The 18,655-nt window shown below is 41.5% G+C and overlaps 1 protein-coding gene across 8 annotated transcripts in view; it reads right to left on the reverse strand.

Moving 5' to 3' along the window:
* The window catches only part of ptprea (protein tyrosine phosphatase receptor type Ea), a 270,285-nt gene that overhangs the window by 42,270 nt on the left and 209,360 nt on the right, over nt 1-18,655 (reverse strand). For 7 of the 8 annotated variants that reach the window (XM_060841967.1, XM_060841966.1, XM_060841968.1 and 4 more), the window contains 4 exons: nt 8,728-8,867; nt 3,567-3,657; nt 1,301-1,377; nt 1,106-1,142 (listed from right to left, as the gene is read on the reverse strand). In XM_060841967.1, the coding sequence (XP_060697950.1) occupies nt 1,106-1,142; nt 1,301-1,377; nt 3,567-3,657; nt 8,728-8,867 (345 nt within the window). The remainder of the gene's footprint in view (nt 1-1,105; nt 1,143-1,300; nt 1,378-3,566; nt 3,658-8,727; nt 8,868-18,655) is intronic. The other variant, XM_060841971.1, reaches the window with a different exon arrangement.

Consider the following 18,655-nt stretch of genomic DNA (forward strand, 5'->3'; position numbering starts at 1 on the left):
GGAAACCCACGCAGACATGGGGAGAATGTGAAAACTCCACAAAGACAGTTCCCGAAGGCCGGAATCAAACCTGGGTTCCTGGCACTGTGAGGCAGCAGTGCTAATCACTGAGCCACTGTTACATTTTAGGATTATTATTTAAATTCTTATTCTTGAACTGTGCCTATGCTACATTTACTAAGGTATTGAACTTTGCAGCGTGAAGTCCTGACCCTAGAGATTTATTACTCCCAGTTCAGGTAAATAGTGCTCTCATCATGCCACTAGAGAGGAATCCCTGGCACATTTTGATCAAGAAAGCTTGGGCTAAAAGACTGAGTATCTCACTAGAACGGGGCAAGAAAGCAAGGTCTCTCTAGGATCAAGGTGATCCAATTCTGACAAATTCTGGCAACAACTTTGAATGGTTAAGCTGCAGTCATACTGCTGTGTACACTTGGAAATCCTAAAATGTTGTACTTTATTGCATTCACATGTTCTGAAATTAAGTGTCCGTGAGAATAGAGAAGAATCCGTACATGCCTAACTGGCCAAACAGAAACACAAATGTAGATAATTTTAATTACTTCGATTTGAGACTCTTAAATATGCTTAAATGTTCCTGCCACCTTACATATGTGGCTGACTACAGTTTTGTAACATCAGTGCTCAAAATAATGAGTTCCGAACCTTGTTTAGGCTACACCAAGCCTGTCATGCTGCTTTTAATCATTTGAATTTATCAAAGTAGCATTTCTGTCTTTATTTGGATTCAAACTCTATATTTATATGGCTGTATTTTTTTCTTTTGTATGGACACAAGTGGACAAGGGCCTTAAGGCAAATCCCCATGATTCTCCAACAATTTGAGGAGCTATTAACCCACAATGATATCTTTACATCAAACCATACCCACCAGTGAAGTTGGCATGAGAAGTTAGAGATAATACTGATTCTGAATGAAAGAAAGAGTTTTCTTTACTAAATATTGCATGCATCGTGTTTATCTTGTCATATTATTAAAAGTGATATTTGCAAATCATCTAATGTCTATTACTTTCAGATAACAGTTTCACTCAATGAACGATATAAAGAAGAAATGACAGATGATATAACAGTCACCTACCTTGAGCTGCTATGAATTTATTCTTCACTTTATACCCCTGCAGGGAAAATAAGTCTTGGTGATTAAGTTACTGTAGCTTGCCATGCATACACATCATGTTATTTTTCTTCATCTTTTGCACAGAAAGTTTTTGCCAATATGTTAATTAAATGTAAGCACATTGCTAATGGTTTAAGCAAAAGAATAAACACCTACATCAACATATGAAGCATTAATGTAATCTGAGCCAGGTATCCCATCAACAGTCGTCAAAGTCACTCTGTAATTGTCATCTGGAAGAAAGGTTACAAGTCAATAAAGTTTTATGTTATACTGACAAAAAGAATGAATTTGCTTCGTTAACAAAAGAAAATTCAAACACTAATATAAACCCATTCTCTGCAAAATGCAACATACAGGACATCAAACCTGCTATTTACAACAACCACATGTCCTACAGTACATATTTTTCTTTCCCACCGTCTAATCAGCAAAAAACCAGCAGGAGGTAGATCCAGTGTAAAGATATTTTAAAATTCTTTCATGGGAAGTGGACATTGCTGGCAAGGCCAGCACGTGTTGTCCATCTTCAATTGTTCCTGAGAAGGTGGTTGAGAGCCACAGCATTCCAGGAAAGGACTTACAGGATTTTGATCCTATGACAGTAGAAGAATGGGCGCATGGTTCCAAGTCAGGATATTGTGTTATATGGAGGGAAACTCGCAGGTGATACCTCCAGACTCTAGGTATACAGTGACTCCAGAACATCTCAAGACAATATAGGGGGAAAGAAAATCAATTCATAGCTGTCCAAAGAAACACAGCAAAATAAACCATCAGATATTAAGCCATGCCTACATTAAACCTGGCTAAAATTATTCCATTTTATAAATAATGTCCCTGTTACAGAATATTTTTAACTTTTAAATGATACCTTAATGCTCATTACTGCAGTTTCACATTAAACACTTGTTAATTATTTAATTATGGTAATATCATAACCCACTATTTCTGCTTGTACTTTAAAATATTTCGGCCAAAAGATCAAAGACCACTAGATATAGGAGCAGATCTAGGCCACTTGGCCCACTGAGTCTGCTACACCATTCTATCGATATTTCTCAACTCCATTCTCTTGCCTCTCCACATAATCCTTGAACGCCTTTTGAATCAAGAACCCATCTATCTCTGTCTTAAATACACTCAATGACTTGCCCTTCACAGCCTTCTGCAGCAATGAATTCCACAGATTCGCTACCTGAAGTAGTGGCTGAAAAATTTCTCTCTCATCTCAATTCTGAAGGATCGTCCTTGCACTCTGAGGCTGTGTCCTCGAATCCTAATTTCTCCAACTATTGGAAACACCTTCCCAACGTCCACTCTATTCAGGCCTCTCAGTATTCTGTAAGGTTCCATCAGATCCCTTCCATCCTGCTAAACTCCATTGAGACACCAAGGATCCTCAACTGCTCCTCGTATGTCAAGTCCTTCATCACGAGAATCATTCTCGTTAACATCCTCTGGACACTGTTCCAATGCTAGCATATTCTTTCTTAGATATAAGGCCTAGATCTGCTCACAATATTCAAAATGCGGTCTGACCAGAGCCTTATACAGTCTCAGCAGTATAGCTCTGCTCTTTGTATTTTAGCCCTCTTGAAATGAATGCTTATATTGTATTTGCTTTTCTAACTGCCAACTGAACCTGCATGTTAACCTCAAGAGAATCCTGAACTAGGGTTCCCAAGTCAGTCTGTCCTTCCGATTTCTGAAGCTTCCCCCATTTACAAAATAGTCTGTGCCTCCATTTTTCCTATCAAAGTGCATAACCTCTCCTTTTCCCACACTGTATTTCATCTGCTATCTCTTTGCCCACTGTCCTAGTCTGTCCAAGTCCTTCTGCAGCCTCCACGCTTCCTCAACCCTACCTGACCCTCCACTAATCTTTGTGTCATCTGCAAACTTTGAAAGAATGCCCTCAGTTCCTTCATTCAGATTGTTCATGTATGACATGAATAGTTGTGGTCCCAACACTGACTTGTGTGGAACCCCACTAACCACTGGCTGCCATCTTGAAAAAGACCTCTTTATTCCCACACCCTGTCTTCTGCCTGTCAGCCAATCCTCTATCCATGCCAGTACTCTGCCCCTAATTTAAAAATGCATAAATGTTTTTTTTTAGAATAAATTAGATTACTTACAGTGTGGAAACAGGCCCTTTGGCCCAACAAATCCACACCGACCCGCCGAAGCGCAACCCACCCAGACCCATTCCCCTACATTTACCCCTTCATCTTACATTACGAGCAATTTAGCATGGCCAATTCACCTAACCTGCACATTTTTGGATTGTGGGAGGAAACCGGAGCCTAGTGCTGTCAAAAAGCACAACTATTCCTTGAAAATATAACTTGCAAATAAATAATACAGGCTGGAAAAGGGCATATAACTTTACCTGAGAACACTAAAGAGATTTCATTACCTGGCAGGATGTTGGGATAACGATTTTTGTCCTTGTTCTCCTCTCTATTTGCTGATTCGCAGCATCCTACTAACGTTCCAATTGGCAGAGACTGCAGACAGAAAACCAGGCAAGGATTGTTTGAATAGTGGAGTGACACCACTGAATGTTAATGCAAATGAATGGTAAAGCAAGAAACCACATCCACTTTTCATGTGGCAAAATATTCAAGCACTATTCTCTCTGTATGTTCAGTTCTGAACCAAAATTGATGAACTTATCAAAAATATTTAACAGCAACAAAAGTAAACAAGCATCAAGGTGTGAGGGGTGTATTGTGCCATGTTTCATCGTGATGATCCCACCTGAAACCCTTTGGAATCAGCTCATTTTCAAGGAAAAGAGGCAGGCATTTGTGCAGAGCACTAGAATTTCAGGGACCCAAGATTAATCTAACCTCCCCATAGTGGCTGACAAAGTAAATTTTATTTGTGATTGCTACTTGGGATGTTTTGCAAATTTTTATCAACAAGCAATCTCCCTTTTCTTTGAGCGATTAATGGCATTTTGGTTGCCTGGAAAACTTAGAACCATCATTTTCCACCTGCCTCAGATCAAAAATCTAATTTGATGCGATCTCATGGATGTCAGCCATTTTAACATTCCCCAGGATCCAAATTTGTGATTTTTGAATTCACCTGTATGAAGAAGTTAATTGTTTCAAATTCTTCATGAATCAAGGTAAATAAACAATGAACAGTCAAGCTATAAACATCAGCTCCATGGGCTTCAGGGTAATAAACATCAATGTACATATGTAAAGGGAATTGCTGCACTGTGATTTTGTAGCTATGAATCATGGGTGAGATTTGAATTTGCTGAAAACTTATCCACAGAAATAGTGCTAAACCCTAGCCCACTGGTATTGTGCACTCGGTAAAGAATACTTCTTTTTGGTGTCAGGGGAAAGAGGACATGTTGTTGAGGGTTGGCGATAAGGGATTCATGTAGCATGAATTAAAGTCACAATTTTTCACTGATTTATTCAAAAAACTGGCGACATACTTCCCTGGAATCTTCTAGGAGACAGCAAGGTCTGCAAATGCTGGAGATCAGACTTGAGAGTGTGTTGCTGAAAAAGCACAGCAGGTCAGGCAGCATCTGAGGAGCAGGAGAATCAACATTTTGGGCCGAAGCCCTTCATCAGGAATGAGCTGGGAGCCTTGGGGGTAGAGAGATAAATGGGAGGGGGGTGGGGCTGGGGAGAAGGTAGCTGAGAATGCAATAGGTGGATGGAGGTGGGGGTAAAGGTGATAGGTCAGAGAAGAGGGTGGAGCGGATAGGTGGGAAGGAAGATTGACAGTGGGACAGGTCATGAGGGTGGTGCTGAGCTGGAAGGTTGGAACTGGGGTAAGATGGGGGGGGAGGGGAAATGAGGAAACTGGCAAAGTCCACGTTGCTGCCCTGGGATTGAAGGGTTCCAAGGCAGAAAACAAGACGTTCTTCCTCCAGGCGTTGGGTGGTGAGGGAGTGGCAATGGAGGAGACCCAGGACCTGCATGTCCTCGGCATAGTGGGAAGGGCAGTTGAAATGTTCGGCCATGGGGCGGTGGGGTTAAAGACTGTAAATTTCCCTCCCACGTGGTTGAAGATGCCCTCCAATGCATCTCATCCACATCCTGCAACTGCCCTCAAACCCTACCCCTCCAACTGCAACAAGGACAATAGACAATAGGTGCAGGATTAGGCCATTCTGCCCTTCGAGCCTGCACTACCATTCATTATGATCATGGCTGATCATCCTTAATCAGTATCTCTGGGTGAAGAAGTTTCTCCTCATCTGTCCTAAATTGTCTACCCCAATATTTTTAAGCTGAGTCCTCTGATTCGGCACTCACCCATCAGCGGAAACATGTTTCCATCCTCCAGAGTGTCCAATCCTTTAATAATCTTATGTGTCTCAATCAGATCCCCTCTCAGTCTTCTAAACTCAAGGGTATACAAGCCCAGTCGCTCCAGTCTTTCAGCGTAAGGTAGTCCCACCATTCCAGGAATTGACCTCGTGAATATATGCTGCACTCCCTCAATAGCCAGAATGTCTTTCCTCAAATTTGGAGACCAGAACTGCACATAGTACTCCAGGTGCGGTCTCACCAGGGCCCTGTACAGCTGCAGAAGAACCTCTTCGCTTCTATACTCAATCCCTCTTGTTATGAAGGCCAGCATGCTATTAGCCTTCTTCACTACCTGCTATACCTGCATGCTTACCTTCATTGACTAGTGTACAAGAACACCCAGATCTCTTTGTACTGCCCCTTTACCTAAATTGATTCTATTTAGATAGTAATCTGCCTTCCTGTTCTTGCCACCAAAGTGGATAACCATACATTTATCCCCATTAAACTGCATCTGCCATGCATCTGACCATTCACCTAATCTGTCCAGGTCACCCTGTAATCTCTTAACATCCTCCTCACATTTCACCCTGCCACTCAGCTTAGTATCATCAGCAAATTTGCTAATGTTATTACTAATACCATCTTCTATATTATTAACATATATTGTAAAAAGCTGCAGTCCCAGTACTGATCCCTGCGGTACCCCACTGGTCACTGCCTGCCATTCCGAAATGGAGCTGTTTATCACTACTATTTGTTTCCTATCAGCCAACCAATTTTCAATCCAAGTTAGTACTTTGCCCCTAATACTATGCGCCCTAATTTTGCTCACTAACCTCCTATGTGGGACTTTATCAAAAGCTTTCTGAAAGTCGAGGTACACTACATCTACTGGATCTCCCTCGTCCATCTTCAGAGTTACATCCTCAAGAAATTCCAGAAGATTAGTCAAGCATGATTTCCCCTTTATAAATCCATGCTGACTCTGACCTATCCTGTTTCTACTATCCAGATGTGTCGTTATTTCATCCTTTATAATAGACTCCAGCATCTTTCCCACTACTGAGGTCAAACTAACTGGTCTATAATTTCCTGCTTTCTCTCTCCCACCTTTCTTAAAAAGTGGTACAACATTATCCACCCTCCAATCCACAGGAGCTGATCCCAAATCTATCAAACTCTGGAAAATAAACACCAACGCATCCACAATTTCTCGAGCCACCTCCTTCAGTACCCTGGGATGTAGACCATCAGGCCCCAGGGACTTATCAACCTTCAGACCTAACAGTCTCTCCAACACCAATTCCTGGCTAATACAAATTCCCTTAAGTTCAGGTCCTTCAGCCACTGTTACCTCAGGGAGATTGCTTTTGTCTTCCGCAGTGAACACAGATCTGAAGTACCAATTCAATTCTTCTGCCATTTCTTTGTTCCATGTAATATATTCCCCTGTTTCTGTCTTCAAGGGCCCAATTTTAGTCTTAACCATTTTTTTGCCTTTCACATACCTAAAAGAGCTTTTACTATCCTCCGGTCCTCACCTTCCACCACACCAACCTCCGCATAAATTGTATCATCCGCCAACATTTCCATCACCTACAAATGATCCCATCACCAGGGATATATTCCCTCCTCATCCCATCCACTTCTCTCAAAGACCATTCTCTCCACTACCACCTGGTCAGGTTCATTCCTTCCCCCCCCCACCGCCTCAACAAGCCACCCTCCCCTCCTGGCACCTTCCTCTGCCACCACAGGAATTACAAAACCTGCACCCACACCTCCCCCCTTACCTCAGTCTAAGGCCCCAAAGGAGCCTTCCACATCCAAAGTTTCACCTGCACTTTCACCCATGTCATTTATTGTATCCATTGCTCCCGATGCGGTCTCCTCTACATTAGAGAAACTGGATGACTACTCACAGAACGCTTTAGAGAACATCTCCGGAACATCCACACCAACCAACCAACCAACCAACCAACCCACTCACCGCCCCGTGGCCGAACATTTCAACTCCCTCGCCCACTCTGCCAATGACATGCAGGTCTTGGGCCTCTTCCATCACTACTCCCTCAGCACCCAACTGGAGGAAGAACGCCTTACATCAACCTCAGGACATCAATGTGGACTTCACCAGTTTCCTCATTTCTCCTCCCCCCACCTTATCCCAGTTCCAACCTGTCAGCTCAGCACCGCCCTCATAACCTGTCCCACCTGTCAATTTTCCTTCCGACCTATCTGCTCCACCCTCCTCTCCAACCTATCACCTTTATCCCCACCTCCATCCACCTACTGCAATTTCAGCTACCTTCTCCCCAGCCCCACCCCCCCCCCATTATCTCTCCATCCCCAAGGCTCCCAGCCTCATTCCTGATGAAGGGCTCTGGCCCGAACTGTCAAATTTCTTGCTCCTCAGATGCTGCCAGACCTGATGTGCTTTCCCAGCAACATACTGTCTTTTCTGGAATCTTGCCAGGTCAGTGGGCATAAGTCTAACCAGCAGCAAGGTAAAAGGGGCCTTAGCTTCTTCTTGAGAGAATTAGTTGCCCATCAGGCCCGGCTACTTCTGTTGGCTGGGTGGCTTTGAGGTCTGCATTCCCACCCTTGTTCCAGTATCCTCTGTCTATTCAATGCCCAGATAAAGGAATCTCGTACAATGTTTAGGCTCTTGTCTCTCAAGCTAGTACATGCGTCAGAAATTTTGGGGAGACAAACTGTTAAGTTTGTAAGAAAAAACATTAAATAGAGTGTGTTGTTTTGACTAGTCTTCATAACTTCTTCAAGCTGCATTGGTTTCCTGATTTTGTATACAGTTGTCTGTTTAGAGATGTGTGAATGGTCAGCGTTCATTCAATGAAATTCATTCCTTGGCTGTGGAGAACTCTCTTAACATTAGTTAGTGTCAACATGATGATTAGAAACTTGGAACACATGAAAGAGGCTGCCAACTCACATTATTCAGTTCTTGATGGGACTTTAGTGCATCAGTTCAATATACTGTTACCATGAAAATTGTTCTTGGAAATGTTATGTTGCAGAACTATATTTCACTACATTTAAAAGTAATTAAACTGTTCAGTCCATCTATACACAATAAAAATATTATTCTGGATGGTAGATCAACTTTAAGAAACTTATCAAGTTTCCTGCCAACTAAGGAAATAACTTTTGCAAAGATAAAGGTTTCCTTTATGCTTAACTGCATTCCAGAACACATTAAGGCTCTCAAAGTTTGCAGTTCCTTCATTTTTCCATAGAAGTACATGAAACATGCTCCAAACTTACATTGAATTCCTCCCGAAATAGTTTGCCATCATCAGCTGAGCGTTTCTGGACTTCATGTTCCAGAGCTTCTAATGGAATGGGAGGATATCTCTTTGAAACTGTGGGAGATCTGTTGAGTAACATCACTGTCTGTTGCTCTGCTTGATCAGAAATTGTTTAAGAGTTAATTAAAAACCAACAAACAACAGTGAAAGATATTGGTGCATTACAATATAATATTACAAGTGCAGTTGATCATAAGCAGGAGCAGAATAAATGATGAAGACAAGAATGTATAACGCAAAGGCATTTTAAAAAAAAAGTTGCCTTTGTGCTCCTCCAAGAGTACATCATATAAACCTAAATGCACACTGCATTTGCTTTTCGCATCATTTAACATAACAGTTCAAAATGAACTATTGATGAGCAATGTTTTCCAGTGGATACTATAATCAGAAAAATATATCTATCACCCAATTTTTATACTCCAGGTAAAATACAGTAACCATTGGGTGTGACAATGAGTCATACAGATTAGATGGTTTCAATTAGTGTTCTGTGTGTACCAAGTTTCCACTTGGGTGCCTTGTGCCTATTATTTGTCGGAAACAAAAGGAAAATCTTGCTTCAGGTCATACCAATGGTATTGCTGTTGGAAAGCATCCTTGCATTGGTTTTGGGTGCCCACACTCAGTAGTTAAAGCCCTCCACAATCAATTTGCCAGCAAAGCTCGCCATCTCATTGTTGTGTGTGGAGGGTCCTTCCAGGCTGATGAGGTATAATGTGGATATAGATAGCCCCTTTCTTGTCTAACTATAAGAGTTATGTTGAAAAAACATTATGAAGTTTATTGCATCACTGCAATGATTTACAGAGGTCCTGACTATGATCTACTTTACAACAAAGATTGTTAAGAGCATGCTCATCTTAGCTTGGTTCCTTAATCAGCTCTTAGTCAGAATAAACTAAGTCTTACGACATCATCACAGTAAATAATGCTTACTGTACTCAATCAAGTACTAACCCCTTCAGAATCTATTAAGTCATCTCTCTTCCACACTCCCAAGTCTTTTTCCCTCATAATTATCATATTGCCAAAGATTTGTTTACGTGTTTGTATTTAACACTAATCTATCACCCATGAGCTCTTTGACTTTGCAAATAAAGATCTGGAGGTTTTACTTTTCTCCCTAAATGTGTTCATTTTGGATTTAGAATCACAGGGAAACAGACCCTTTGGTCCAACCATAATCCCAAACTAAACTAGTCCTACCTGCCTGCTCTTGGCCCATATCCCTCCAAATATGTACTTATCCAAGTGTCTTTGAAACATTGTACTTGTATTTGCATCCAGTACTTCTTCTGGAAGTTCATTCCACACACAAACCACTCAGTGTAAAAAATGTTGTGCCTCATGCTTTTTAAAAAAACTTCCTCCTCTCACCTTAAAGTATGCCCCCCAGTCTTGAAATCTTCCACCCTATGGAAAAGACACCTGCCATTCACTTTATCTTTATCCCCTTGAGATTTTACAACCTTGAAAAGGTCACCGCTCAGCTTAGCAGAATGGCTGTTGATTGGGTAGAAGTTGTTCGGCTTGGATTGCTTTCCTGATTGACCGAGGTCTGTAGCTGTCTCTTGAACTGGAGAGTCTTAAACTTTTTGTACATCTTTTATGGAGGATTTCGGGGAAGTACAGCTGTCAGTACGCCCCTGACAACAGAACTATCTGTAACTGAATTGAGTTACCTTGCAACACATCACAGTGAACAGCTATCTACTCCAAATTCAAATCGGCCATTAGGGGGGATTAAGAAGGGACAAGGTTAAGCAAAATGTCTGACATTTCGACTTTCAGAGAAAAAAATCCAACAGCAAGTATAGCAAGCTAATAATTCTTTCCTTTGCAGTATTTTAGATCTTGGCACAATGTTTATCTCTTCTATGTATGTACAACTTCTTCAATTTCTTTCAGTGAAATTTTTTTCTTATTTCCCATTTGGTTTTGTGTTGAAGTAAGCAAGATCAAAATTTTACGTTCATGAATATTTTGGGCTTTCATCTTCCCGGTCAACATTTGAATTACTGGTGAGACCAGCTTGTTCATTTCCTCAATTCTGTTATCTGGAGGTTCATTCTTGTTAGATGTGAAAACCCTTCTTGCTGTTGGGTTTTTTTTTCTCTGAAAGTTGAACTGTCAGACATTTTGCTTAACCTTGTTCCTTCTTAATCACTCCTAATGGCAGATTTGAATTTGGAGTAGATAGCTGTTCACTGTGACGTGTTGCAAGGTGACTCAATTCAGTTACAGTGATTCTGTTGTCTGTCTTGAAACTATCTAACCTTCTTACGATATGTTGATAGTTTGGTGGCTACCTCTTTGCTTGTATTTCTTCTCAAATTTTATTGCACTTGGAATCTGAACCTTATTCAGTTTTAACAGCAGTAGAAAACATTCCAGCCAAACCACTATAGTTACTGCTTTCCATCTTATACATTTTATGAAACAAATCTTTTATTCCAACATAACTGTAGTGATTGTAATGAGGTCAGCAAAGGGGACATCATAGAATATAAGTTCTCTGATAGCGGCTGTTCATCTGGTCCAATCAGGGACCCCTGGCTGACAGATAACAACAGGAGTGTCAGACATCCTGTTCACTCTGAGAGCCAGACCAGTGTTAAGTACTATGTGTGGATAAATAAAGGGTGACTTGGTGATGGGATACCAGCCTCTGTGGAGTTGAGTTACTTCAGTAACTAAAACCAAGAGATCTTGCTTTAAGCTTATGGAGTCCAACAAAATTCTCTATCAGTTTACTTTGCATTTTGTTGATTAACCTCTTCCACCTTTTGAACAGGTTTGAGATCAATACACACTGTTCCATTCAGGACAGAGACTTTTTGGTTGTGTAGAACAAAGATTTTCCCATATTTGGCAATGCCTATCACCTGATGAAGGAGTGTCACTCTGAAAGCTAGTGTGCTTCCAGTTGGACTATAACCTGGTGTTGTGTGATTTTTAACTTTGTACACCCCAATCCAACACCGGCATCTCCAAATTACACCTTTAACGTACAAGTGTAATGCTCCAGATCATGTAGTTGAGGTTCTGTAAGTTGTAAGCAGTGTTTTGTCAGCTAAACCTCCCTATGTGACAATATTATGCTATCTACTCCCATGTCTGACTTGAAAATTATTAAAAATCACACAACACCGGGTTATAGTCTAACAGGTTTAATTGGAAGCATTAGCTTTTGGAGCGACGCTCCTTCATCAGGTGGTAATGGAGGGCTTGATCGTTACACAGAATTTAGAGCAAAAATTTACAGTGTGATGTAACTGAAATTATACATTGAAAAATTGATTGTCGGTTAAGCCTTTCATCTGTTGGAATACAGTGATAGTTTCACGTCTTTCATGTGTAAATCACAAAACCACTTTTTTAAAAAGTTGCATTCTCAGGTTAGCTGCGAACAATGGTGATAGCTAGACAATATGTTGAAGGTGTTGGCCCCCTGTGTTCACTGTTTATGCCATGATGTTTAGATTGATTCTAATCTAAAAAGCGAGATAACGGAGTTTTACATAAATTCATGCAGTTTTTGAGCTCAGAGTTCTACATGAATGCATGCAGTTTTTGAGCAAAGTACAATGTAACCCTGCAAGTAAAAATTCATCCTACAAAATATATGTGTGCATGTGGGTCTGTGTGCACCTGTGTGTCTGCGCGCACGTGTGTCTCTCTCTTGTTGGGGGGTGTATGTGTGTGTATGTGTAGTGAATGCAGAGTGTCTTAAGTCTGTGAGGGGGTGCATGTGTGAGTGTGGGAGTGTGTGTGCGCCTCTGTGCATATGTGTGTCCATGTGTATAGGAGTGCGTGCGTGCGTGTGTGTGTGTGTGTGTGTAGGAGTATCTGTCTGTGTGTATGGTGCAATGGTGGTCACCTGTAATGTGACATGAACCTGGTTGAGGCCCTCCCTATGGGTACCAAACTTAGCTATCAGCCTCTGCTCGGCCACTTTTCTCTGCTGCCTGTCCTGAAGTCCATCTTGGAGGATGGTCACCCGAAGGTCCGAGGTCAAAAGTCCTGGATCACAGGGAACACTCCTGTCTGTTGATTGTTGTGTGTTGCCCATTCATCTGTTGTCATAGCCTTTGCTCGGTTTCCCCAAAGTACCATGCCTCCGGGCATCCTTGCCTGCAACGTGTAAGATAGACAACGTTGGCTGAGTCACATGAGTACCTGCCATGTACAAGGTGGGAGGTGTTCCCATGCATACTGGTGGTATCCATGTTCACACTCTGACACGTCCTGCAGCGCCTACCGTGACAGGCTTGTATGGTGCTGTCCCGAGAGCCGAGCAGCTTGCTATGAACAACGATCTGTTTGAGGTTTGGCGGCTGTTTAAAGGCAAGTAGTGGAGGTGTGGGGAAGGTCTTGGTGAGGTGCTCATCCTCATTGATGATGTGTTGCAGGTCACGAAGAACATGGCATAATTTTTCAGCTCCTGGGAAATACTGAACAACGAAGGGTAACCTGTTGGTTGCAGCACGTGTCTGTCTCCTGAGGAGGTCATTAAGGTTCCTTGCTGTGGCACATCGGAACTGGTGGTTGATGAGTTGGGCATCATACCCTGTTCTTGTGAGCGCATCCCTGAGTATTTCCAGGTGTCCGTCATGTTCCTCCTCATCTGAGCAGATCCGGTGTATGCAAAGGGCCTGTCCTTAGGGGATGGCTGTTTTAATATGCTTTGGGTGGAAGCTGGAGATGTGTAGCATTATGAGGTTGTCTGTGGGTTTGTGGTAGAGTGTGGTGCTGAGGTGTCCATCCTTGATGGAAATGCATGTATCCAAGAATGAGACAGATAGCCGAGGGTAGTCCATGGTGAGTTTGATGGTGGGATGAAACTTGTTGATGTCCCTGTGTCGTTTTATCAGTGACTTCTCACCATGGGTCCAGAGGAAGAAAATGTCGTCAATGTACCAGGTGTATAATGTTGGTTAGAGATCCTGCATAGAGAAGAAGTCTTGTTCGAACCTGTGCATAAAAATGTTGGCATATTGGGATGCAAATTTGGTCCCCATGGCTGTTCAGTGTGTCTGGATGAAGAACTGGTTGTCAAAGATGAAGATGTTGTGATCAAGGATAAAGCAGATGAGTTGTAGGATAGTGTTTGGAGATTGGCAGTTGTTAGTGTTGAGTACTGAGGCTGTTGCCGTGATGCCATATTGTGGGAGATGCTGGTGTAGAGTGCGGAAATGTCTATTGTGATGAGGAATGTTCCCGGTTCGACTTGTCTGTGGATGCTGAGTTTCTGTAAGAAATCCGTAGTGTCATGACAGAAGCTGGAGATTCCCTGTACATTAGGGTTCAAGATGCCTTCAGTGGTCCAGGACATTTGACCTCAGACCTTCGGGTGACCATCCTCCAAGGTGGACTTCGGGACAGGCAGCAGAGAAAAGTGGCCGAGCAGAGGCTGATAGCTAAGTTTGGTACCCATAGGGAGGGCCTCAACCGGGACCTTGGGTTCATGACCCCCCCCACACACACACACACACACACACACACACACACACACACGTCCACACACACGTCCACACACACGTCCACACACACGTCCACACACACGTCCACACAGTCTTAAGACACTCTGCACTCACTACACACACGCACACTTGTATACTTTCTTACACTCACAACCCCCAACCCAGACAGACACACATACACAGACAAAGATCCACATGCACACATATATTTTGTGGGGTGAATTTGTACTGGCAGGGTTACATTGTACTTTGCTCAAAAACTGCATGCATTCATGTAGAACTCCGTTATCCCACTTTTTAGATTAGAATCAATCTAAACATCATGGCAGAGACAGAAAACACAGGGGGCTAACACCCTCAACATATTGTCTACTAATCACCATTGTTAACAGCTAACCCAAGAATGCAACTTTTAAAAAAATATTTTGTGATTTACACATGAAAGACGTGAAACTATCACAGTATTCTAACAGATGAAAGGCTTAGCAGACAATCAATTTTTCAATGTATAATTTCAGTTACATCACACTGCAAATTTTTGCTATAAATTCTGTGTGTTAGAATTGAGCCCTCCACTATCACCTGATGAAGGAGCGTCGCTCCGAAAACTAGTGTGCTTCCAATTAAATCTGTTGGACTATAACCTGGTGTTGTGTGAGTTTTAAACTTTGTACACCCCCGTCTAACACCGGCATCTCCAAATCTAGAAAATTATTGACAGCATGCCAGGATGTTTGGTCTAAATTTCCAATAAGAAAACTTTGGATTTGTTTTTGACTAAACACCATTCTATTTTACACATTGCTTTGTCTGGATATGCTCTTTAATTAAGTATTTTTCTGTGGAGGTGACTTACTTAGGCATATATTCTGAAAGTGACCTACTTGATTAATTAAAAGCTTTTGATTTCAAAAAGTGTGCATTGTTTCATTACTCCGCGGTGGTAGATAATGCAGATATGTCTGCTAGCTGTTTTACCTGTTGCATTGGCTTATCTAGTCTCTTTTATGACGTTCTGTCCCTCAGAAAATGAATAAATTCCACCAAGCTTCTATGCCAGATTTTGTCCTCTCCTTTTAGGAAAGATTTGTTTTGCTTCTGAACCTCTGCTTCACTCTGCATTCTCTCGAATTTGGTCTCCTTTGGAATGCACTGATCTGACAAAGACTCATTGATAATACCTACAATATTTACACCTCTTATGAATTCTGACTTAAGTCACCGTTGTCACACTTCTCCACTAGATTCACCTGTATGTTCCAGCTTGCCCTTTCAAGAACTGAAGTTGAAATAGCTGTCAAAGGCTTTCAATTCACTTTTAATTTTTTTAACCTTTCACTTTTACCCATTAACATAATCTGCTGCATTCCCAACTATGCTGAGATATTTATTTACTTGCTCAGCTTCTGCCTTACGATCTAGTTTAGAAGTTATTTATACCTCGAATTGTATTCTCCAGGGTGTCCAATTTCTCTTCTATATGGCCCATTGCAGAAATTAAATTTTCAAGAGACATTATTTTTGAGGCCATACCTTCCAAATGTGATCAAGCATTCTGTCATTTTTTAAAAAGGATTTTTATGCTGCAGTATGGTGGTTTGTCAGTGCTTACTACTGTGTTAGAGGTTTTCCTGTGCTTCAGAGTCTCAGTAATATTTTTGCTGTGCTCCCCTGGTCTCCCTCAAATATTTGTGTCTGGCAAAAATTGTATATTTCCTTATATTTACATTTGCAATTTTTCTAACTCGCCACTCCCAAAATATGAGTTCTATATTAAGTTTTGAGAAGATTTGTAGTTCAGGTTGAGGTTCTGGATGTAGGTCTGATTGCTGAGCTGAAAGGTTCATTTTCAGACGTTTCATCACCATACTAGGTAACATCTTCAGTGGGCCCACGAATGAAGCTGTCTCTTATGAGATCTGTCTGATGGCCTTCTAAGTTTGATTTTGTTTCCAGTCCTGGATCGTGGTATCCATGCATCATGCTATCAACACTAAATCAGAGCTGGAACTTTCTCTGATTTTCACTCATGCAATCCTCCATGTCTGGTTGGCTCACTGAGTTAAAATGGAGTCAGTACTGCATCCACAGGTTCATCCTGCATGATGCTGCTGTTCTATCGCCCCAAATATGCAGATTGCTTGTTTCCCAATGCAGCTTCTGTCAGTTCTGACATGTTTTTGGTCTTTTTCTCTGAAATATTCTTCCTTGTTACAAGGTTTGTGGGGTTCACTGTCATCAGCAATCAGTGGTAACTGTTTGTACTGAAGTCCTTTGGGTCACAAGCATGTTTTATTCCTTTTTTTCTGAAAGCATGAAGTCTAATATCTCTAAGTTAGCATCAATTAGTTACAGTGCTGATCAGTGTTACTCACTGAGCTGTGACAGGTCCCACCACGGACACATCATGGCTGCACACTGGAAGAAATGCAATAAACAACAGTAGGTTTATTGCGCTTCTGCAGCTATCTATAGATAACATGGATATGACCACATTACTAAATAGTCAGGAACACACTAGCCTCAGATGTGTCTCCAATCAGCTCCTTCTTTACTCTGCCTAACTCTCTGTAACAACACCACAGTGAGTAGTGCTTACTACACTCAAACAGAACGATATACAAAACACCTTCCAAGCAGGAAGGCTGCCAATGTTGTCAGGTATCAGAGTGATGTACATTCATGCAATTATGTAGAATCATAGACTCCCTACACTATGGAAGCAGGCCATTCAGCCCACACCGATCCTCTGATGAACATCCCACCCAGACACCACCTAACCTATCCCTGCAACCCTGCATTTCCCATGGCTATTTCACCTAGCCTGTACATCTGTGGACACAATGGGCAATTCAGCATGGCCAATCCACCCAACACGAACATCTTTGGACTGTGAGAGGAAACTGGCGGAAACCCATGCAGACACAGGGAGAATTGTTAATCTCACACTGTCACATGAGAGTGGAATTGAACCTGGGTCCCACATGCTGTGAGGCAACAGTGCTAACTACTGACCCATCATGCTGCCCATCCTTGCCAGATATGGCAATATTTGAACAAATTCATGATATGACACATATAGTGTGAACACTACAGTCCCATTTCACCATGCAAGATTAACTGAAGATACAAAGAAACAAAACCCTTAAGCTGCAAGCAGTCTGATTATTGTTTAACTAACTAGATTGTAATTTTTTTTAGCAACAATCCATCTTCTTTCTCTTGGGCCTACTAATGATCTATACTTCATACCATACTTTAGTGCAGAAATTTATGCAAAAACACAAATGAGTCTGTGCAAATGGATTCTTAGGAAATTATTCTGCTGATGTCGATATGTCAGCATGCTGTGCTGGCACTTCCACCTACAGTGTGGATCTTCACATCACAGCTCACAGTTTGTGCTCGGCTGTGGGAGAAGGAGGAAAGCAGCGACTTGGGGTCAAGCAGGTCACATCCCAAGATGTCTACACTTATCTCCCTCAGAGTGACTGGAGTGTACCATGGGTGCAGTCACTGATTGTCTAGCTAGGCAAATACATAGGAAGCGTGTCAACCGAATGTGAACATCAAGAGGAGAAATAAAAATGCTGCTGCTGCATTATTTCATCTGACTATATGTGCTGTCTGAATAGATCAAAACATCGAAAATTCAGGAACAATCAGGGAGGTCAAAATCAGGTCGAAATGATTTCAGAGCTCATCCTTAGCAACGTCTAATTAATATTACAACCATAACTGTAAGAGCAGGATCTTAACAGAATTCCTAATTTAGTGAGATAGTTAATTTTGCCATCAAAAGAGCATAAAGAACGAATCTGAGCTTGGTAGTGGAAATTAGACTTTTATGATCTTCCCCAAGAGACAGACAAGGAAGTAAAAGGAAAGATTTCATTATTATAGATATGATGATTTCATCATCTTTTTCTCTGAAAGGTTTAATTTTTGTCACAAGTCTATAAAGTGTGTAATAGAGTGCTAAGATGATCCAGGCCACATTTATACAGTATATTCACTGACATCTATTATATGAAATATAATGATTACTAAGAGTCTGCTACAAGCAATTTTGCATTAATCACGTTGGGAAAAATTAGAAAATATAGATTTGTATGGCCAAGTTAATACCTGGATCACAATGTATAATATCATCTTTTCCTGCATGAAGCAATTAAAAGTCATGAATCGAGAGTCACGAATTTTAAAATTTTTCAGACATGCATTTTGAAACCGAATGCAATGCACAAAGCAATGAAATTCATATGTAAATACATAATTTGCCTCTGATTCATGTCGTTTATTCGATTAGCCTGTAGCACCAGGAACTGCGTGGATAGTTGTTGAATATGGTCATAAGCCACATACCTGTGGTTTTACAGTTCATAAGCCATGCGCAAA

The sequence above is a fragment of the Hemiscyllium ocellatum genome, chromosome 22, assembly GCF_020745735.1.
Source record: "Hemiscyllium ocellatum isolate sHemOce1 chromosome 22, sHemOce1.pat.X.cur, whole genome shotgun sequence".
NCBI classification, from domain to species: domain Eukaryota; kingdom Metazoa; phylum Chordata; class Chondrichthyes; order Orectolobiformes; family Hemiscylliidae; genus Hemiscyllium; species Hemiscyllium ocellatum.